The following is a 22672-nucleotide window of genomic DNA, read 5'->3' as shown; positions in this document are numbered from 1 at the left end:
GTACGATTTGAATTACTTTAATTTGTTGAGAATTTATTTATGCCCCCAAACCTTATCTAAGGAAGTGTTCTGTAGGCACTTGAAAAGAATGTAAGTTCTGTTGTTATAGGAAGAAATATTCTATATATGTTGTTCAGGTTATGTTGATTGATAGTGTTGTTCAGTTCTATTCCTACTGATTTTCTTCCTACTTGTTTTACAAATTGTTGAGAGAGATTTTGAAACCTCCTACTATAATTCTGGATTTTCTATTTCTCCTTGCAGTTTTGTAAGTTTTTGCTTCATGGATTTTGAAGCTCTGACATTAATTTCACAAACATTTAGGATTGATATGTACTCTTGATAAATGCACCATTTATCATTATGAAATGATTTTCCTTATTTCTGGACATATTTATTCTCTGAAATCACTTTGTGCTAATTTTAACATAGTCACTCTGTCTTCCTCTAAATTGGTGTTAGCATGGCATGTCTTTTTCCAACCTTTTACTTTTATTCTACTTTTTCTTTATATTATTTAGACATTATATAGTTGAATTTTGATTTTTAATCCAGTCTGACAATTTCAGCCTTTTAATTGGGTGTGCTCTATTTACATTTAATGTGATTATAGATACAGTTGGGTACAAATCTACTATCTTGCTCTTTATTTTCTACTTCTCCAATCTATTCTTTGTTCATTTTACCTCTCTTTTATGCCTTCTTTTGGATTAATTAAATACTTTTTATGATCTCATATTATCTACTTTATCGGCTTATTAGCTGTAACGCTTTGTTTTATTATCTTAGTGGCTGCTTTAGGTTTATAGTATACGATTTTAGCTCACCATAGTCTGCCTTTGACTACTTTACATAGAGTAAATAAACTTTATAATAATATTCTTTCATTTGTGTTTTCACCCTTTGTGTTATTATTTTCATACATTTTCCTTTTACATTGTTATAAGCTCACCTTGTATAACTGTTATTCTTGCTTAAACAATCAATTATTTTAAAAATATGATAAAAACCACATATTTACCTATGTAGTTACCATTTCTGGTGCTCTACATTCCTTGTGTTGAACGGTATTTCTATCTAATACCATTTTTATTCTGCCTGAAAGACTTCCATTAACATTTCTTGTGGTGTGGGTCTACTGGTGATGAATTATTTCAGCTTTTTAAAGTGAAACCAAAAAATCTTAAAATTTGTATGGAAACACAAAAGACCCCGAATAGCCAAAGCAATCTTGAGAAAGAAAAATGCAGCTGGAGGAATCAGGCTCCCTGACTTCAGACTATACTATAAAGCTACTGTAATCAAAACAGTATGGTACTGGTACAAAAACAAGAAATGTAGATCAATGGAACAGGACAGAAAGCCCAGAAATAAGCCCACACACCTATGATCAAGTAATCTATGACAAAGGAGGCAAAATTATACAATGGAGAAAAGACAGTCTCTTTAATAAGTGGTGCTGGGAAAACTGGACAGCTTTGTAAAAGAATAAAATTGGAATGCAACTTCTTAACACATTGATTGAAAGTCTTACCTGAGCAGGTAACTTCTTGTAAAAGAATAAAATTAGAACACTCTCTAACACCATATATAAAAAATAAACTCAAAATTGATTAAAGACCTACATGTAAGACTGGATACTATAAAACTCTTAGAGAAAAACGTAGGCAGAACACTCTTTGATATAAATCGCAACAATATCTTCTTTGATCCATCTCCTAGAGTAATGGAAATAAAAACATAAACTAATGGGACCTAATTAAACTTAAAAGCTTTTGAACAGCCAAGGAAACCATCAACAAAACATAAAGGCAACCTACTGAATGGGAGAAAATATTTGCAAATAATATGACCAACAAGGGGTTAATATCCAAAATATATAAACAGCTCATGCAGCTCAACATAAAAAAAAAAACATAAAAAACCCTGATTTAAAAATGGGCAGAAGACCTAAGTAGACATTTCTCCAAAGAAGACATACAGATGGCCAACAGGCACATGAAAAGATGCTCAACTTTACTAATTATTAGAGAAATGCAAATTAAAATCACAATGAAATATCACCTCACACCAGTCAGAATGGTCATCATCAAAAAATCTACAGACAATAAATGAAGAAGGTGTGGAGAAAGGGAACCCTTCTACACTGTTGGTGGGAATGTAAATTGGTACAGCCACTATGGAGAACAGTATGGAGGTTCCTTAAAAAAATAGAGCCACCATGATCCAGCAATCCCACTCCTGGGCATATATCTGGAGAAAACCATGGTTCAAAAGGATACATGCACCCCAATATTCATTGCAATACTGTTTACAATAGCCAAGACATGGAAGCAACCTAAGTGTCCACCAACAGATGAATGGATAAAGAAGATGTGGTACTTATATACTATAGAATATTACTCAGCTATAAAAAAGAATGAAATAATGCCATTTGCAGCAACATGGATGGACCTGGAGATTATCATAGTAAGTGAAGTCAGAGAAAGACAAATGTCATATGATATGGTTTATATGTGGAATCTAAAAAGAATGGTACAAATGAACTTATTTACAAAACAGAAATAGGCTCACAGACATAGAAAACAAACTTATGGTTACCAAAGGGTTACAAGTTGGGGGAGGGAGGGATAAATTAGGAGGTTGGGATTAACATATAAACACTATTATATATAAAATAGATAATCAACAAGGACCTACTGTATAGCACATGGAACAATATTCAATACTTTGTAGTAACCTATATAGGAAAAGAATCTGAAAAAGAATAGATATATGTATATGTATAACTGAATCACTTTGCTGCACACCTGAAACTAACACAACGTTGTAAATCAACTATAAGCCAGTATAAAATAAAAATTAGAAAAAAAATACTATTCAACCTCCTTTATTCCTAATGCAGAAAAAAACCCAGTGAGAATTGTCTTTATTTCTATTTTTTTTGTTTCTTATACCTTAAATCCCTTTCTCTTTTTTCCTTTTAGCAAAGTGCTTCTCATACTTTAGGATACAATTTAAGCATCTTATCACAGAAAAGAGTTTTCTAACTGTTTGTTCCTGTCTTCTAGTTGGTATGACTAGTTCTTTATTTTTCACACTGTGCTTTGAAACTATGTTCATTATTGCTATTAGATGTATTTCTCTTACTTGAATTTGACTTATTTAGAGCTAAAATCAAGTCTTGTAAATTTTTATTTCACAATTTGTAGAATTTGTAACAGTCTTGGCTAATTTTATTGCTTCATCCCATTAGAAAAGAAAAAGGAATGAAATAATGCCATTTGCAGCAACATGGATGGACCTAGAAATTGTCATACTGAGTGAAGTAAGTCAGATAGAGGAAGACAAATATCATATGATATCGCTTATTTGTGGAATCTAAAAAAATGTTACAAATGAACTTATTTACAAAACAGAATAGAGTCACAGATGTAGAAAACAAACTTATGGTTACCAGGGGGGAAAGTTGCGGTGGGGGGAGGCGGAAGCACAAACTGGGAGATTGGGATTGACATATACACACTGCTATATAAAAAATAGATAACAAAGAAGGACCTACTGTAGAGCACAGGGAACTTTTCTCAATACTCCATAATGACCTATACAGGAAAAGACTCTAAAAAAGAGTGGACATATGCATATTTATAACTTATTCACTTTGCTGTACACCTGAAACTAACACAACATTGTAAGTCAACTATACTCCAATAAAAATTTTGAAAAAGGAAAGAAAAGAAATGCAAGTGCTGTCTATAGGTAATCTGCACAAAATTATTCATTAGACACATTTGATTATGCAAATAATATTAAAAGTTGTTATAACAATCAAGCTTTAGTGATTTAATTATATTTTGCCTATTTTACTTTAATTTTTTGACATAATTTAACTACAAAACAATAGCTATTTTATGCTTCTAATATATTAGTCCAAAACAAGGTGCAGAAATTTAAAATATTCAATTCAATAACAACAGTATATGAGTCAATATTTCCCCTTTAATTTTTATAAATCTGTAGTGAATGTTTCTCAGTTTTCTTTGGTTGTTTCATGTCCCAAATGGAAGAAAACATGAGCACGAAAGAGAACCTCGCTCTTTTAATTACTTCCCTTTTCTGGTTGACTCCACCTCCATTATGAAGTCTTCCTGTTTTTTTGTGGATGTGAAATGATTTTTAGAATTCTTAGTGGTCCTCTTCTTTAGGAGAACATTCCTAGGGAATAATACAAGAAGACTTAAGTATCATAAAACTTTGGAATGGACAAACTCAGAATGGTGCTACATGAAAACTCTGGATCTACTGGTAAAAGCTTCTCATTTGTTCTATTTACCCTTTAATGGAGTGTAGCAATATTCTGGAAGTCAGTGGATCTCATTTAATAGTGATGGGCATCAGGAGGGTAAGTTATAGGCAAAGGGCAATAAGCCTATAAGGCAGTACGTTTTATCTCCCATAGATTCGAAATTGAAGATGTGAGATAAGGATTAGATTTGGCATCAAGTCTGTACAACTGCTGAGGTGCAATTAAGTAAGGAACTAAAATTAACTGAATTGTATTGAGTTTGAAGCTAACGGTTGTTAGAAAAATAGAACAAGGAGGAATGCGTATTGATTGAAAGTTGATTCCCTAGAGGACATTTAGAATAACACGCCTGAGTGTTGAAATCTACTTCGTAACCTATGTGGATGCATTAAACTTATTTAGCATTCTTACTTTTTTTTTCAAGCTTTTAGACTGAGGTATAACATACCACATGAAAGCATAGGTCATACATGCACAGTTCAGTGAGTTATCGCAGAGAAGTGACTGTCATAGCATTTTTACTTTTAAATTACTGTTGGGTGAGAGTAAGAAGGAGAATTGAGTGATAGAGCATTTTATGCTATTCTTGGAGATAAGGCCCAATAGTGGGGTTTTCAAATATGATCTTTGTCACTTTTTCCTCCAATGTATTGTTCAACTACTATTTAGCAGCACTGTGCCAGGTACTGGTGAAACTGGTGAACATGATAGATATAATTCATTCCCTCATGGAACTTGCCATCTAATAATGTGGATCTGGTAGGCTTGGAGATAAGGGTATCCGTGGTTGAATATTGCTCTGTGCCTGAAGGGAGAACTGCCCGCTTCTAAGTTTCATCAATGCCTTTTCAGTTTTCCAGGTTTTAAGGCTCAATCTTGCAATGCTTTTTCCATCCCCAACTCTCTTCTAATTCCTCACCCCTAGATTGCCTATAAACATGAACGTTTTCAAAGCTACTTCACTGAGGCTGTATGATCCTGGGTACGAATTTTTCCTGCCTGCCTTTAGGGGGAAGGATATTCTGTCTTGGTTTGACCTTCTTTGTTAACCTCAAACCTCTGAAACTATCTGTCTCCTCCAAAGCCTCTTTTTGGGAAGACTCTACTTTTGCTCTCTTTCGTCTTTTCACAGAATTTAGGAGATGTTCTGCCCGCTTAAGTCCCTTTGCTATTGCTGTGGTCTCAGTTCTCAGTGCCTGTTTGGTCACCCGTTCTCTTGGTGAGTACACTGTCAAATTTACTCACAACCTTAGCCCACTGTGGCAAGAGTCACTAAAAAGCAAATAATTCTCCGGAAGGCTAAATAGCATCTAAAAACATGCTTCATGGTTTCAAAGTAGAAGATAATAGGAAAATATCTCCATTTCAATTTCCATTTGAGTCAATAAGTTTCAGTTAGATTTTAACTAGCATTTGAAAAATTCATGGTATTTTCCATATATGTGTGAAATAGGCACTACATTCCTTACAACTGGCCTTTTCATCCTCACCCTCAGCCTTCTTTCTACAGATCTTAGGATCCTGGAGAAACTTACATAGCTTATCCCTATAAAATTTTGTAATATCTTTTTTATAGTAAACTATCCATGAGAATATATAGATTGACGTTACAAAGAATATCAGCCATTAAATAAAGAGATCGTACAGTATTGGATTACCCAGATTTACTGGGTTTATGTCACTGCTTAACTTGAAGCCTGAGATACTGAATGAAATAACATTCTCCTGTTGTACCATGGATAGGTCCAGAAATATTTCTCGAATCTGGCTTTGAAAAATAAATAAGTAATCGAAAGAATAATAATTTTCTACTTGCTCTTTGGATCTTGACCGATTGCTGCCCTTACCTGTTGTTACAGGAGGAACAGAGAAGGAGCTGAGGCTAACAGCTGGTGAAAACAAGTGTTCTGGGAGAGTGGAGGTGAAAGTCCAGGAGGAGTGGGGAACTGTGTGTAATAATGGCTGGGACTTGGCCGCAGTCTCCGTTGTTTGTAGGCAGCTGGAATGTCCAACTGTTATCAAAGCCACTGGATGGGCTAATTCCAGTGCAGGCTCTGGACGCATTTGGATGGATCATGTTTCTTGTCGAGGGAATGAATCAGCTCTCTGGGACTGCAAACATGATGGGTGGGGAAAGCATAACTGTACTCACCAACAGGATGTTGGAATCACCTGCTCAGGTAAGACTTGCGTAAGTCAAGCCTTAACATGAAATGCTTTGTGAAAAAAAATCTATGGGTTAAATTAAAATCTATGGGTTAACAATTAACAATCTGTGGGTTAACAATTAACAATCTATGGGTTAACAATTAAAAAAAATCTATGGGAGCCAGTTTTCTGTAAGTAATCTAGTCCACGTATAAAATTACCCAATCCATTGCTAAAAGACCAGAAAACACATGACAAAGCCCATATTTTAAAAAAAATCAAAAGAGATTCTGAGTACTGCAATCAATGAGGAAGCGACTAGTTTCAATTTCATATTAAGTAATCCTACGATAACTTTCTACTTCTACATAAAAATATCATAATATCTAAGTTAATTCCTTGTCCCCTTTCCCCGTAAAATGCAGCTTTCATGCATTGACCCATAAATCATGACCCTTTTGCCCATTAATTGATAATCAACTTTATCAGGAAATAAATATTCTTAGCACTAATCCTTTTTTGTTGGAGGAAGGATGTTTTGCAAAGTAGAATTGCTTCTTCCACTGTACAATGCTATTCATTTACTATTACAAGGTAGTTTTAGTTTTAATTTATAAAACATTTTATAAGTTTCATCTCACTTGTCCTTACAATAGCCCAGACATTTCTGCTGACAAATCCCAAGGTCATGTTTCTGACCCAGTTCAGATTCCCGGGCTTCCAATTTCTCTTTGCTCATGTCGTTGACCTTTATGCAACTTTATCACCACCCAGCCTTTCTAGGAGAGATCATCTCCTCCGTAGGACTGATTTTAGAAAGGACTAATCTCTATTCAGGCATGGTGGTGTAATGGGAGCAACACAGGCTAGTATCTAGAAAATTGCTCAGCTGCTCATTAATGCTATTATTTTGAGCAAGTTGCTAAATCTTTCTAAACTTCAGTTTCTGAGCACCCAGTGATATAATACACGTAAAGCTGCTGGTACACTGGTAGGTAATAGGTGTTAAAAATTAACATGAGTTTCCTCGTGGCTCACTGCTTCTCATTACCTAGACAACTCATTTCTCTTTCTTCTTCCTTCTCTTCCTCCATTCTTCTCCTCTTCCCCCTTCTTCTCTTCTTGTCTTTTATTGTTAATCATTTTGCAGGGAAAGATAAGAAGTAACAACTGTAACATCTACGGCAAAGTTAAAAATGATGATAAATCTTGCCAGGCTCTTACTATAATTATTGCTGTCTATAGAGTTGACTGTTGAAGCTAAGACATCAGTGTAGTACTTTTAACTCGTGTTCTGGTTTTCATACCTTTACATAAGGATCCTTTATATAAGGATGACATTAATCAAACTTGGTTTTTGAAGTTTATACACCTAAACCTCCAACTGGCGTGTAATAATAGAAAGGGATGTGTAGCCACTCAGGGATTCATGAGTTTCATGAGGTTTCTGAATTCATATTTCTGAGGTTTCAGAGTCTGTATTTCTGAGATTCTCTACCCTGGTCAGTGCTCAATCCTCAGAGCATCTGCTTGGGAAATTCTATTATTGGGAAATTCTATTATTATCACATGCATAATAGTAAAGAGGATAGACTCTGGTGCTAGATTGCTTTTTGTTTGTTTGGGTTTTTTTACATTGTCTCTACTGTTTTCTGGGTGTTGGATCCTGTGTCAATTATTTAACCTCAGTTTGCTTATCTGTGAAGTAGAGATAGTGGTAATGACACATAATGCTTAATGTTGTTGTGAAGACTGAAGATAGCATATGTAATACGTTTGGAACAGCATATGCACATTTTGATTGTAAGCTATTATTACTATTCATGATACAAAATCTTGTTGAGTAGAGGTCCTTGTCTGGAGTTCAGTGCTTTTAAAATTGAATTACTGTTTCAGAAAAGAACTTCTAAGCATTTTATTCAACCACCAACAGTTTCTGGTTTTTAGGTGTCCCAAAATTTCATCCCAAGTCTCTTTTTCTCAGGTATTTTAGTCATCATAGAAAATCTAAGGATAGCTTATAGAGAGAATTTTCCTTATGAAAAAGCCATTCTTTGCTAAAAATGGTAGCAGGTGCTTCGGGGGAGGGAAAAGAAAGCTTTGATTCAGAAAAAAATTGGTAAGAAATAAATTATCTTGATTAACTTTTTTCCCCCAATTTTTAATGTTTTTTTAAAATTTTGTTTATTTATTTTTGGCTGCATTGGGTCTTCACTGCTGTGCATGGGCTTTTCGCTACTTGGGGCGAGCAGGGGCTACTCTTTGTTGCAGTGTGCGGGCTTCTTATTGCTGTGGCTTCTCTTGCTGTGGAGCACGGGGTCTAGGCACGCGGGCTTCAGTAGCTGTGGCACGCAGCTTCAGTAGTTGTGGCTCACGGGCTTAGTTGCTCCTCAGCATGTGGAATCTTCCAGGACCAGAGCTCAAACCTGTGTCCCCTGCATTGGCAGGCAGATTCTTAACCACTGTGCTACTAGAGAAGTCCTAATGTCTAATGTTTTGTATACCACTTTTGCAAACTATCGTGCATGCTTATGCATTTTTTTTGCTTTTTCCTGTTTTCTAATTTCAAATTCAACTTCAAGCAATCATTCATGCTCTAAACTGATGATCATAAAAAAAGATTAAAATAAAAATTTTAACTGTTCAACAAATGACTGGTTTTTCATTTTTGCTTCTTTGTAGTATGAACAAATTTTATTTTTTCAAGCTTTTTAAATAAATACTTTGAGGCAAACGTATCTATTTCTACATAGAAGTGTTTATTATGCCTCAGTAATGGAAGGAAACAAAACAAAGCACAAAGTAAAGTTTAATCTGTAAAAGATGTTTTTACAGATTAATCGTTGGTTGGTTTTCAAAAGATTAAAATTCTCCAAAATGTGAACAGGGGCAGCATCCAAAATGAAGCATCATTTTTAAGGATAGGATCAAATCTCAAGTGACTAGAGGAATATTATTTTCTAAAATCACTTCTGAATAAATATTACTTGTGAATTCTGGTCTTTTCTCCACTCTAGATGGATCTGATTTGGAGATGAGGCTGATGAATGGGGGAAACCGCTGCTCAGGAAGAATAGAGGTCAAATTCCAAGGACAGTGGGGCACTGTGTGTGACGATAACTTCAACATAAATCATGCCTCTGTGGTTTGTAAACAACTTGAATGTGGAAGTGCTGTCAGTTTCTCTGGTTCAGCTAATTTTGGAGAAGGTTCTGGACCAATCTGGTTTGATGACCTTGTATGCAATGGAACTGAGTCAGCTCTCTGGAACTGCAAACATGAAGGATGGGGAAAGCATAACTGCGATCACGCTGAGGATGCTGGAGTGATTTGCTTAGGTAAGGACTGGCCTGTGCTTTTTCTGTTCTCCATGAGAGGACAAAAAAAGGGGACAAAAGTCTCAAAAGGCTGAACTCCTAAAAACATAATGAAGTCTGCTTCTTTTATCGCCTTATTATTATTACCTCATTTCAGGATGCAGTTCTGATACCTGTGGAATTTTTACCTTAACTGTAATTAGGATAAGTAGGTTAGGGGGGAATGATGACAGTGAAATTGAGATCCAAGTCAAGAGCGTAGAAGGAAGTGTTTAGAGAATAGTCCACTCCCCCCATCCCTCCAAAAAAAACGAAAGAAAAAGAAGAGTTAATTGTTAAAAACAGGTTAAAATTTTGCTTTCTGTATGTTTCAGAGCACCCCCTTTATCACCCTCTACCTACAAAAGTCTCCTCTTTAGCCATTTTGACCCACCCTTTCTTAAACCCACCTTTTCTTAAATTCACAGAATCAAATGATTAAAAAAATTGGTTTCCTATTAAAACCTCATTTATACTAGTGCTATGTTATGAGCAGGCACTGTGTCTGTCTAGAAACTTTCATGTTTCACGCTTGATTACGGGACAGGGACATGGCTTTGCGTGTACAAGACTGTCACTCTCCTTTCTTCACTTGAGTGCCGAGTTTGAAGACCTAGTAAGTCTTGAACCCCAGGGAATATTTAGGAAAATGTAACTAGGGTAAAAATGTCCCTGTATTCACCAGGTATTTTTTTTTCAAATGAAGGAAATTCAATCCAAACTAACTTTAAAATGAGACAATACTGACTCAGAAAAGCGGGAAACCCAGGAGGTACAGTTGGCTCCATCCAAGCACTGCGCGGCTTGCGGGATCTTAGTTCCCCGACCAGGGATCGAAGCCCGGTCACAGCAGTGAAAGCACGGAGTCCTAACCACTGGACAGCCAGGGAATTCCCAAATTGGCTTTTTTCTTGTTGAATAATGTGACCATCTATAGTCTAAACCACAAAGAATGGGATTCCTACAGAAAAGATGGATTCTGTTAGTTGAAGAAAGTGAAAGGGATTTGGCATAGAAAAAACACAGTATGTACCTTCTGTTTCCCTTTACCCATCAAAATCTTTCTAGGTCCCCAGTCAGCACGTTTCTTCTCAGTGTGTTTTATACATCCTGAGTAATCACAATAAACAGCATTGTGACAACAAGAACCAAAACTGCCTGAGGAAAAAAGCAATTTATTTATTATAGGATATTACTTAGAATCAAGTTCTGTTCTTTGAGGAATATTGATTGGGGGAAGTTGAAAGTAGTAATGATGAGGTCCCTTTTCTCTTTGCTTTGCGTTTCAACTACAGAAGTGGTCAGAAAGGGGTCAGGCATGTAATACAAACCAGGTAGTCTGGGTAGACAATGAAGTCAGAGGCAAAAGTGAGTATTGAGTATTGAGGCAAACAGGAGTGTGTAGGTCCCACCTAGACACCTGCAAACATATATTTAAAAGGGAAAAAAACAATTCCAACAAAAAATCTGCGGTGATCAAACAAGCGAATCTCTAGATAAATTTCAGTCCCTGGGCCTCCTGTTAGGAACTCTTCCTATAATGCATGCTCTCCATAGTGAAAAGCCCCGTCTTCTTTTTTGTTTTTTTAATTTTTATTGATTGATTGATCTTTTCCATTATGGTTTAGTACAAGATATTGAATATAGTTCTCTGTGCTATACAATAGGACCTTGTTGTTTATCCGTTCTATATATAATAGTTTGCGTCTGCTAGTCCCAAACTTCCAATCCGTAGAAAGTCCTGTCTTCTTGCCTGATCCACTCCTCCTTCCATCTTTAACGATTTTCAGTGGTAATATATCACTGTTTTCTCTATCTCTCCTTATATCTCCCCCCTTAACTCATCTCAGGTACCGCTGTTTAGAGCACCTTCATTCTTGTTTCTTTATCACTGACTTGTTTTTTTTTCCCTCTTACAGAGGGAGCAGACCTGAGCCTGAGACTGGTAGATGGAGTCACTGAATGTTCAGGAAGATTAGAAGTGAAATTCCAAGGAGAATGGGGGACAGTGTGTGATGATGGCTGGGATAGTAACGATGCCGCTGTGGCATGTAAGCAACTGGGATGTCCAACTGCCGTCACTGCCATTGGTCGAGTCAACGCCAGTGAAGGAGTTGGACACATTTGGCTTGACAGTGTTTCCTGCCATGGACATGAGTCTGCTCTCTGGCAATGTAAACACCAAGAATGGGGAAAGCATTATTGCAATCATAATGAAGATGCTGGTGTGATATGTTCTGGTAAGTTAAAACAAAACAGAACAAAAAGAAAAACAGAGGAGGAAGGACCTGTGTTCTTTAGGAGTAGGAATAGGTGTGAGATGTGAGAGAGAGAAATATCTAATAATTTCCTTGTTGGGAATTCTTTTACAGTTGTGAGGAATCTTTAACACATTCTTTATATGACTAGTTTGGTGGGTTGTCTGACTCTATTTTCTATAATAATTTTTCCTACTGCTGTTAGGGACCACATTTCAAATTCTAAATCTACCTGGAGCTCCAAGAGACAAAATGATACAAGTCTTTTCTTTATATCTGATTTGCTCGTATTTTTTAGTCACTGACAATTTTTATTAAGTTTTGAAACTGTAATCCCATTTCTAACCAAATTCATGGTTTATACTGACTCTTCAAAAAGCCAGGAGATGGGTAAGCCAGAATTTTCAGTGTCTCAGTATCTGGGAAGGAAGAAGATTTTAAAAATACCCTTTGGGAGCTAACCTCCGTATGTATCTATGGCCTAAGTTTATGTTTCTTTTGCAGATGGATCAGATCTGGAACTGAGACTTAAAGGTGGAGGCAGCCACTGTGCTGGGACAGTGGAGGTGGAAATTCAGAAATTGATAGGGAAAGTGTGTGACAGAGGCTGGGGACTGAAAGAAGCTGATGTGGTTTGCACGCAGCTGGGATGTGGATCTGCACTCAAAACATCCTATCAAGTTTATTCCAAAATTAAGGCAACAAACACATGGCTGTTTTTAAGCAGCTGTAATGGAAATGAAACTTCTCTTTGGGACTGCAAGAATTGGCAATGGGGTGGACTTAGTTGTGATCACTATGATGAAGCCAGAGTTACCTGCTCAGGTAAGACTTTCAATCAACGTGTTAAGAAGTTGCATTCCAATGTTATTCTTTTACATGTAGCTGTCCAGTTTTCCCAGCACCACTTATTGAAGAGACTGTCTTTTCTCCATTGTATATTCTTGCCTCCTTAGTCATAGATTAGATGATCATAGGTGCATGGATTTATTTCTGGGCTGTCTATCCTGTTCTATTGATCTATGTGTCTGTTTTCGTGCCAGTACCATACTCTTTTGTTGATTGTAGCTTTGTAGTATAGTCTGAAGTCAAGGCTCCTGATTCCTCCAGCTCCGTGCTTCTTTCTCAAGATTTTCTTTGGCTATTTGGGGTCTTCTGTGTTTCCATACAAATTTTAAATTTATTGTTTAGTTGTGTGAAAAAAATGCCATTGGTAATTTGATAGGGATTGCGTTAAATTTGTAGATTGCTTTGGGTAGTATGGTCATTTTAACCATATTGATTCTTCCAGTCCAGAAACATAGTATATCTTTCCACCTGTTTGAGTCATCTTCAATTTCTTTCATTAGTGTCATAGTTTTCTGAGTACAGGTCTTTTGCTTCCTTAGGTAGCTTTATTCCTAGTTATTTTATTCTTTTTTATGTGATGGTAAATGGGATTGTTTCCTTAATTTCTCTTTCTGATAGTTCATTGTTAGTGCATAGAAATGCAACAGATTTCTGTATATTAATTTTGTATCCTGCAACTTTACTGAATTTGTTGATGAGTTCTAGTAGTTTTTTGGTGGCGTCTTTAGGAGTTTCTATATACAGTATCACGTCATCTGCAAACAGTGACAGTGTTACTTCTTCCTTTCCAGTTTAGATTCCTTCTATTTCTTTCTCTTGTCTGATTGCTGTTCCTAGAACTTTAGATACTATGTTGAATAAAAATGGCAAGAGTGGGCATCCTTGCCTTTGTTCCTGATCTTAGAGGAAATGCTTTCAGCTTTTCACCATTGTGTTTGATATCAGGTAGATTGCCTATCTGCACTTCACTTAGTTCTTATTCTGGGGTTTTATCTTGTTCCTTTGTTTGCAGTATGTTCCTCTGTTGCCTTATTTTGCCTAACTTGCTGTTTTCAGTTCTACATATCTGGTAGATTGGTTACATTTCCCAAACTTAGAGAAATGGCCTTTTGTGGGAAATGTCCTATGCTTTCAGCAGCACACTCCCCTCTGGTCACCAGAGCTATATGCTCTAGGGGTGCCCCCCATGTTGACTGCACAAGTCCTTCTGATGTGTTTGGCATGGGGTAGCTGGCTGCAGAGACCAGGGGTGTCCCAGGACTAGTGCTGTTTCACTGTGGGTTGAGCCAGGTTCTACAATGGGTGATTGCAGAGCTAGGGTTCTCAGATCTAGTGTCATACTGCTGGTGGGTAGAGCTTTTTCCTGACATGGCTGGCTGTGGGTTCCGGGGTGTCCCAAAGCTAGTGTTGGCCTGCTGGTGAGTGGAGCTGGTTCCTGGGGCAGATGGCTGAGGGGTCCAACATGTCTCAGAGTTGGTGTCCACCTGCTTGTCAGTGGGACCAATGTCCAAGGGATCCTGGGGCTGGTGCCCACCTACTGATGCATGAAGCCATGTCCTGGGGCTAATGCCAGCCACTGGAAGGCAGACAGGTCCTGGGGTCCCAGCTATAGGGCCCAGGAATCCCAGAGCTGGTGTTGGCCTGCTGATGGACAGGGCCAGGGTCCCAGAGGTGCTGGTACTGGCCTCCTGGTGGGTGGGCTGTGTCCTGACAAGGCAGGTTGTGGGGCTACGGTGGTCCTAGGGCTGGGGTCTGTCCACTGGGGGATAAGGCTTGTCCCAGGGCCAGCACCAGCCCTCTGGTGGGTGGAGCCGGGTCCCAGAGGCTCTGGCTGCAGGGTCCTAGTGGTCCCTGCGCTAGTGCCGGCCCACGGTCGTGTGGGGCTGGGTCCTGGGCCCTCTGGTGGGCAGGGCCATGTTCCAAGGTAGCTGTGGGCTCAGGATGTCTCAAGGAAGCCTGCCTGCTGGTAGGGGCAGTAGTGGGGGAGGGGTGTTGCTGCCTGATAAATTGGTTGGTCTCACAGTACTGGTGCTGACAGGCTGGTGAGTGGGTCTGAGTCCTGGTGCTAATAAGCTAAAGAGAGGATTCCAAAAATGACTTTTTCTAACACCAGTATCCTTGTGGTAGAATGAGCTCCCCAAAATGACTGCTGCCAGTGTCTATGTTCTCAGGGTGAACTCCAGTCACCTCCTGCCTCTCCGGGGGGCTCTCCAAGATCAGCAGGTGGATCTGACCCAGGCTCCTTTCAAATTACTGCTTCTGCCCTGTGTCCCGGAGAGGGTGAGATTTTGTGTGTGTCCTTTATGAGTGGAGTCTCTATTTCCCACAACCCTCGGCTCTCCCAAAAGTAAGCCCTGCTGGCCTTCAAAGCCAAACGTTCTGGGGATGCAGGACCCCTGCGCTTGTCTTCCTGGTGCAGGATCCCTGGGCTGGGGAGCCCGATATGAGACTTAACTTCTCAAGTTGGATGCTTAATTAATTTTGATTCTTTCCTGTTTATTAATATAACCATTTGAGGTTATAGGTTTTCCACTGAGTGTACCAGTAGCTATATCGTATAATTGATGAATTGATGCTCTGTGAATCTGGGACACAGAACTTCCTATGACTGTTATGTGGTCATTGTGAATTGCTCTTTTTAGTATTATAAGGTTTCCATCTTTTATGGTTGAACAATTTTTTTTTTCTGGCTATGCCACACAGCTTGTGGGATCTTAGTTCTCCGACCAGGGATTGAACCTGCGCCCTCGGCAGTGAAAGCGAGGAGTCCTAACTACTGGACCGCCAGGAAATTCCCCCCAAATTTTTGTTCTGAATCAAATTTGTCTGATGTTAATATCTCACCTGTTGCTTTATTTTCTATTCTCTTACTTTCAACCTTTACAAATAATTTTGTTCCAGGTGCATCACTTGTACTCATAATAGAATTGGGATTTATGTTGAAAAGGACTCTGATAGAGTTACTTTTTTGAAATGGGAGATGTATTTGACCTTAACTTAGTCATATTATGCGTTATTATGTTGTCATAATTATATATGACATAATATTTATTGTCGTGTAATATGCTACAACTGAAAACATATTTCACTCTATGACCTTTATGGGGCCTTTGCATGTGTTTGGGAATGTGTAAGCATGTTTGTATGTCTGATAATTTCCTTCTAAATTTAGAAAGGGTTGTCTATTTTCCTATTAATTTATTTTATTTAATTAGTATGAAGTTCAGCTGCAACTACAAGAAATACCACCTGAGTGGCTAAAGAAAAAAAAATTTTTTTTCTCATTTAAAATCAGTCAAATAGGTAAGAAGTTTAAGGCTGTTTGGGTGGTGCTGTGGTCACCAAGAAGCACCTAGAGTTGTTCTTCTGCAGTAATTTATCAAATGCTACTGGACAAGGATAATGAGTTGCCCTGCAAGTGACGAAATGTGTTGGTGAGCCAGTTAGATAGACCAGGTTCTGCCCTCTGAGAAGCTGCTCTCTGCGCGCTGTCCTTCATGAGCCCAGGTGCTCTTCTCAGGGCAGTACTTCCTAGTGCATCTTTCTCATAGTCAATTCTAAGTTCGGTTTGGAGAGTATACCTGTCCGGGGGCTGCACAGCTTTCACAACCCACTCTCTGCTGATACTGATTTAGGGACCCTTGGATTGCTTTTAGGGTTGAGTAATCATTAGCCGATGTCGGCTGCCCTCAAAGTCAGCAAAAAATTCTCTCCAAACTTAGTAGGCTTCTAGTCTGTTTGCTTTAACCCAATGCCATGTGAAAGTAACAACAAAGAATAAATTACGTACTTTGATCTGTCCTGTGACCAGGCCCTTCCTCTTAATTTATTGGCCACTCCCTCACGAAATTAGTATTTATCCTTCCATTTCTTCTTGCAGTCTAGCTTCTTCTAGACTGAGCTTACCTCTCTCTTAAGTGTTAAAAGTGGCAAGGAGGATTCATGCCATGTCAACATTCTGATATTTTTCTTTCTTTATACCTTTATAAAAGTATACTTTTCTTTTTTTACACTTTTCCCAGTATGTTCTCAAAGTTTTCAGCTTTAGTAAGCACGTGGTTTTCTTTTCAAGGTGACATTTGTCCAAATATCTTACCATGGATAACATGACTTATTAGCTTTCCGGCCTACAATATCTGAGTCATTAGTATATTCTGCCCATGAATTCCATTCAACCACATCCAAAATTTAGGTTTTATTACTAGAGTACCTCACTTACGATAACACATTCTGAATTATTTAGGATTCTATTAAGCCGCCTATAATAGAAATCGCACATAGCATAAATCTGCAACTTAAGGGGGGCCCCTCTCTTCACAAAATTATATTTTTGTTTGCTATCTGCCGTATGTGCACTTTGCTTCCTTTTGTAATCTCTCTTACTATATTTCTGTAGCTTTTTGGAAGCTCTTCTATTAATACTTATTTTGGGGCCTAGATTTTAGCTCTCTCCTTGTTTTTCTAGAAATAGAGTTTGTAATTTTATTTTTTGATTTACTTGACACTTTCAGAAGATTTCCAGGAAAAAAATTATGGAAATACCGTCTCTGTGCCTGTCAAGTTCAAACTACGAATTCCGTAATCTGTTCAAATTCTTAGACTTTTATAAAGCACAAGGTTTTATGGCTGATAGGGGCCAGAACTAAGTAAAGCTGGAAGACTAGAAAGACAAAGTAACAATTTATCCCTGACACGTAGTTTAGACAAGCCAGCTACAAAGAAGTCTAAGAATTTTGGCCACAAAATTGCTTTGAATCCCGGACATTTTGTTTGTGATGACTGTATATTTGCTGTAGAGGACATCTGAACCTAAGAAATAGTTCATTTGAGTTGTGTTTTATTTTACTAAAGTCTAAAAAATAATTTTGAGACTAGAATGATTTATACTTCTTCAGAGTCTGGAAAGGAATAAATGATGAAAATGTATCAATGCTTCTTTAAAGCATATTGTGTATTTTATCTATTACTAAACAAAAGGAAGTAACTCTAATTAATTTTTCTTATATTTGTTCTTCATTTCTCCATTTCTTCATTTCTTCATTTCTACAGAAAGAAATGGATACAGATTTAGTTACTGATGTCAGGGAGAGTTTAACTTATTGATTAAAGGAGCTAAATCCAGGCACAAAAATTCAATTAATGGCTTTTATGTTAAAATGCACTCATAGGTTTAACAGGAAAAAAAAATCCCTTAAAGGGGTAAATTACCAATATTCTAACCATGTACACAGAGTAAATGGTATAAGGAAGCCAATCTGTGGTACAGATTAATGTGTTACAAGCAGATTCATGAAATAAAGGCTGAGGATACAGTCTCCAAGACATTTCTGGGTAGAATAATTTCTCTTTTGCCCTGAACTCAAATATTTTATGACAAAGGAAATAAGAGGATACTTACAGAAGGGACTTGTTTTCAAGTGCTTCACAAGTTTTCACCATTAAAGAGAAAGTTATTTGTTTTTGCTTTTTTTTGGTTGGGGGGAGGTTGTTTTTTCACTGGTTGTGTTTTATTTTGTTCGAGATTGATCTAGATGAGAGAGCAAGAGGTTAAAAGAAAGCTGAATTTGGCTCAATCTAAGAAACTGTTTTTATTCCAAGGTTTAGGTCTGTCCAAAAGTGGAATAGGATTATATGAATATTAGCTAATGATATCTTGGAGGAATTTCATGCTCAAATAATGATTCAACAAGATTAAATCAAGGACTTGACTCAAGAATCTCATTATTTGTGTTGTAGAGGCATTATTTGCTTTAAAGTCTTAGCTGTGTTTAGAAAGCAACGTGTTCTTCAACTCAAATTTGGGTAGAACTTGCTTTGTACATATTTAATGGATAAGTGGTGAAATTTTTGCGTGCTGAGTTATTTTATGCTTCTATAACAGAGAATATAGTAAGATCTAGAACACTTTAGGAAATTGGCGAGGGCTGATAGTGTATCTGTGTCATGCTGATAGTAATGTTGAGGGATCGTAAAAATTAGTGATATTTAACAGCAGGCATCTCTAAAAGACTTATACCTTTTAGAAAGTCCAATTTCATATGCATTTCCTTTCTTTCCTCTCTTTTAAGATGAATTAAAGGAAATAGTTTGTATCTCGCACGTAACTTGAATTACCGCTGAGTATGTTAAAAGAAACTCACACTTATCTTGATGAGTGTGCTCTCAACCCGGCAAAGAATGTCCTTAAAACCTGAGCCCCATTTCTTCAGCTTTATTTCTGGTGTGTCTTTTCTTTACGTTTTAAATTCCAACCATGGTAAATTATCCATAATTTCTCAATTACATCATGCTATTTCATGACTGTATTCTTTAAATGCCATATCACACATTATTTGCTTGGCAAACTCCTCATCTTTTTATCAAACTCAGTTCAGATTTAATAGAGCTGGTGACTCCTTCATTTGTTAGTTTTGTATCTAAAATATGTATCTAGTTTTGGACTCAAATTATTATTTGAACATGTGTATCTTCTACTAAATTATGTGTTCTTGAAGGAGAGAGCAATTAATGAGAAACTGAGCAGCCTTGAAAAGAAGTAATTTTTTCCCAGGTACATAAGGTTGGGAAATACGTAATAAGTAGAGAGAAAAGTGTCTGCAGAAGTACAGAAGCTTGAGAAAGCACATTTAGGCTGAGGTATCCGGTATGATTGGTAGAGTAATAGATGTTAAGGCTTTTCAGGTGACATCATAGAGTATTTTCAAGTATGCTAAGAAAACAATGCTTATTATCCCCCCTTAATTTGAATAGATGGGTGATATTGGGGAAGCTGCCAAAGCTCTCTGTGCTGCAATTTCCTCAAAAGAAAAAAATGGTGATAATAATAATATCTACTCCCTCATGGGAATTACACAGCAAGTGATCAATACATGTTAGCTACTGTGGTTATGATTATTATTAGTAGTATTAGAATTATCTATCCTCACTGATAGACTGAACTCTGTGCCCATCCAATGCCTAAAATTTTGTAGGTTCTTAATAATATTTGTTAAAAAGATAAATTATTATATAAGTAGTAAAGAAACACCAACTTACCTTGAAGACAAAGAAATTACGTGAAAATATTTGAACTTTAATAATACACTCTTGGTCATGGTGTAGATTTATTGGAAAGAGGATTTAGAAGCTAGGAGACCACTTAGGAAGCTATTGCAAAAGTCTACATGACAGGGCTTCCCTGGTGGCATAGTGGTTAAGAATCCGCCTGCCAATGCAGGGGACACGGGTTCGATCCCTGGTTGGGGAACTAAGATCCCACATGCCGCGGGGCAACTATGCCCGTGCGCCACAACTACTGAGCCTGCGCCCTAGAGCCCATGAGCCACAACTACTGAAGACCATGTACCTAGAGCCTGTGCTCCGCAACAAGAGAAGCCACTGCAATGAGAAGCCCGTGCACCACAACGAAGAGTAGCCCCCGCTCGCCGCAACTAGAGAAAAGCCCGCGTGCAGCAACGAAGACCCAACACAGCCAAAAATAAATAAATTAAATAAATAAATTAAAAGTCTACATGACATATGATGACAAATTACATCAAAGTAACTATAAATATGGAGGAAAAGTATGCTGGAGGACTGACACATACTGGTGGCTTCTTCATGTGCGGTGTATTATAGGGGATCACGATTCTAGGCTCTCTAGTATACTGCCTGGCTTCAAATCCTGGCCCTTCACTAATTTGCTGTGCGACCTTAGCAAATTACTACAGTTCTCTATGTTTTAGTTTCCTTGTCTGTAAAACTGGAATGTTATTAATAGTTATACCCTAAGGCAATTGTAAGGATGAAATAATGTTTGTTAAATACTTACTAAAATGCCATATATATATATATATATATATATATATATACACAAGATAAGTGTTCACTTTAATATTCACTACTATCATTATTACCATGATTTATGGGGAGATAAAAAGGGGGTCCAATTTCAGGTGATTCTAATTTGGTCCTCGATACCATTAGTTGAGTAAGGAATACCATGGGCTTGTCAGTACATAATTCATTCCATTTTGAACACCTTAAGTTCCAGATGTCCAAGTAGATCTGCTTATACATATAAATTTAAAGAGAAATGTATAGATGAAAACATATTTATTGGCAGTTAAGAGAAGATGTCCATTGAGAAGATGAGAAAGGAGGATAGAACTTTGGTTGGGGAACACACGAAAGGTTCTGATAAAGCACTGTCAGGCAGGAAGGAGGAGAAAACAGGGAAAAGGAGCATCTCGGGTCAAGTGTGACAGGGAAGAAGAGGTCTGCTGTTCATTTTGGAAACAGGAAGTGTTGATATATTAAAAATCCTTACCTAGAACCATTTGAAATGGTTGGGGCAGACCGCTTGGGTGAAGGACTGCATATAGGGCTAAAAAGTAGAGAGAATGGACACGCATTATCTGTGGTCTCCAGTGTGATGCTTAATATAGGCAAAATACTGAAAGGAAAGAGTAATCATGCTCCAGGAATTACAGGTTCCAGGAGGCAAAGTTCCAGAACTGTCTCCGATGAAGTGGTCCAATGAAGGATGGGGAGGTCTGGAATTTGCTAAGCCGAACTCTAGGCAGAAAAGCCAAGAGGAGAGAATAGCTTCCCTTTCTCACTTTTCACTCCCTGCCTCACTCTCATCATGAAGGAAAATCTTGGAATCATGTTGTCTCTCACTGAAATATTATTTTTCAGCCCACAGGGAACCCAGACTAGTCGGAGGGGACATTCCCTGCTCTGGTCGTGTTGAAGTGAAACATGGCGACACCTGGGGCACCGTCTGTGATTCTGACTTCTCTCTGGAAGCGGCCAGCGTGCTATGCAGGGAATTACAATGCGGCACAGTCGTCTCTATCCTGGGGGGAGCTCACTTTGGAGAAGGAAACGGACAGATCTGGGCTGAAGAATTCCAGTGTGAGGGGCACGAGTCCCATCTTTCACTCTGCCCAGTAGCACCCCGCCCAGACGGGACTTGTAGACACAGCAGGGATGTTGGAGTAGTCTGCTCAAGTGAGACCCAGAGCACATGTTCAACGTGTTCCCATACTGTGAAGAGGGTAGGGTTAGGTAGTCACAGACATCTTTTTAAAGCCCTGTCTCCTTTCAGGATACACAGAAGTTCGCTTGGTTCATGGCAAGTCCCCATGTGAGGGAAGAGTGGAGCTCAAGATTCTTGGGACGTGGGGATCTCTCTGCAACTCTCACTGGGACATGGAAGATGCTCATGTTCTCTGCCAGCAGCTTAAATGTGGAGTTGCCCTTTCTACCCCAAGAGGAGCACCTTTTGGGAAAGGAAGTGGGCAGGTCTGGAGGCACATGTTTCACTGCACTGGGACTGAGCGGCACATGGGAGATTGTCCCATGACTGCTCTGGGTGCGTCGCTGTGTTCTTTGGGGCAAGTGGCCTCTGTAATCTGCTCAGGTAAGAGAAAAAGGGCAGCCAACGGTGAGCCTCTCCCACGGCGGTGTGCCTTAAGAGAGGGCGTAACTATAGCGAAGAACAGAAGTAAAAGGGAGTGATCCGTTTTGAGGGATCGTGAGAAGTGTGCCAGAATATTAACTTCATTTATCTTTTTAGAGGGAAAGTAAACTTAATTTTCATGGGCCTCATCATTATTTAGTGCTTAACCATGTGCCTTCTCAGAGTACCTGATTCATTCCCAGCCTGGTTGACCCATCCACCTTTCTCTAAAGCTATGTTTGTCCTAGCTCACCTATTTAACACTCCAGCTGACCTCCTTTCCTCACCCCAACTTTTTGTATCTCTTGTG

The 22672-nt window shown here is 38.2% G+C and overlaps 1 protein-coding gene across 4 annotated transcripts in view; it reads left to right on the top strand.

Annotated features, from left to right (window-relative positions):
* The first annotated feature begins 4166 nt into the window (after positions 1-4166).
* CD163 (CD163 molecule) overlaps positions 4167-22672 on the top strand; it is a 36138-nt gene continuing 17632 nt past the window's right edge. For 2 of the 4 annotated variants that reach the window (XM_082665002.1, XM_082665004.1), the window contains exons 1-8: positions 4169-4305; positions 5439-5525; positions 6166-6486; positions 9472-9792; positions 11730-12050; positions 12573-12893; positions 21597-21911; positions 22009-22323. In XM_082665002.1, the coding sequence (XP_082521128.1) occupies positions 4260-4305; positions 5439-5525; positions 6166-6486; positions 9472-9792; positions 11730-12050; positions 12573-12893; positions 21597-21911; positions 22009-22323 (2047 nt within the window). In that variant the 5' untranslated portion in view covers positions 4169-4259. Of the gene's footprint in view, positions 4306-5438; positions 5526-6165; positions 6487-9471; positions 9793-11729; positions 12051-12572; positions 12894-21596; positions 21912-22008; positions 22324-22672 lie in introns of all 4 variants that reach the window. The other 2 variants (XM_082665005.1, XM_082665003.1) reach the window with 2 other exon arrangements.

The sequence above is a fragment of the Grampus griseus genome, assembly GCF_964374135.1.
Source record: "Grampus griseus genome assembly, chromosome: 11".
Classification (NCBI taxonomy): Eukaryota; Metazoa; Chordata; class Mammalia; order Artiodactyla; family Delphinidae; genus Grampus; species Grampus griseus.
Note: the sequence above shows the minus strand (reverse complement) of the source record. Positions and strands in the feature narration are given on the sequence as shown.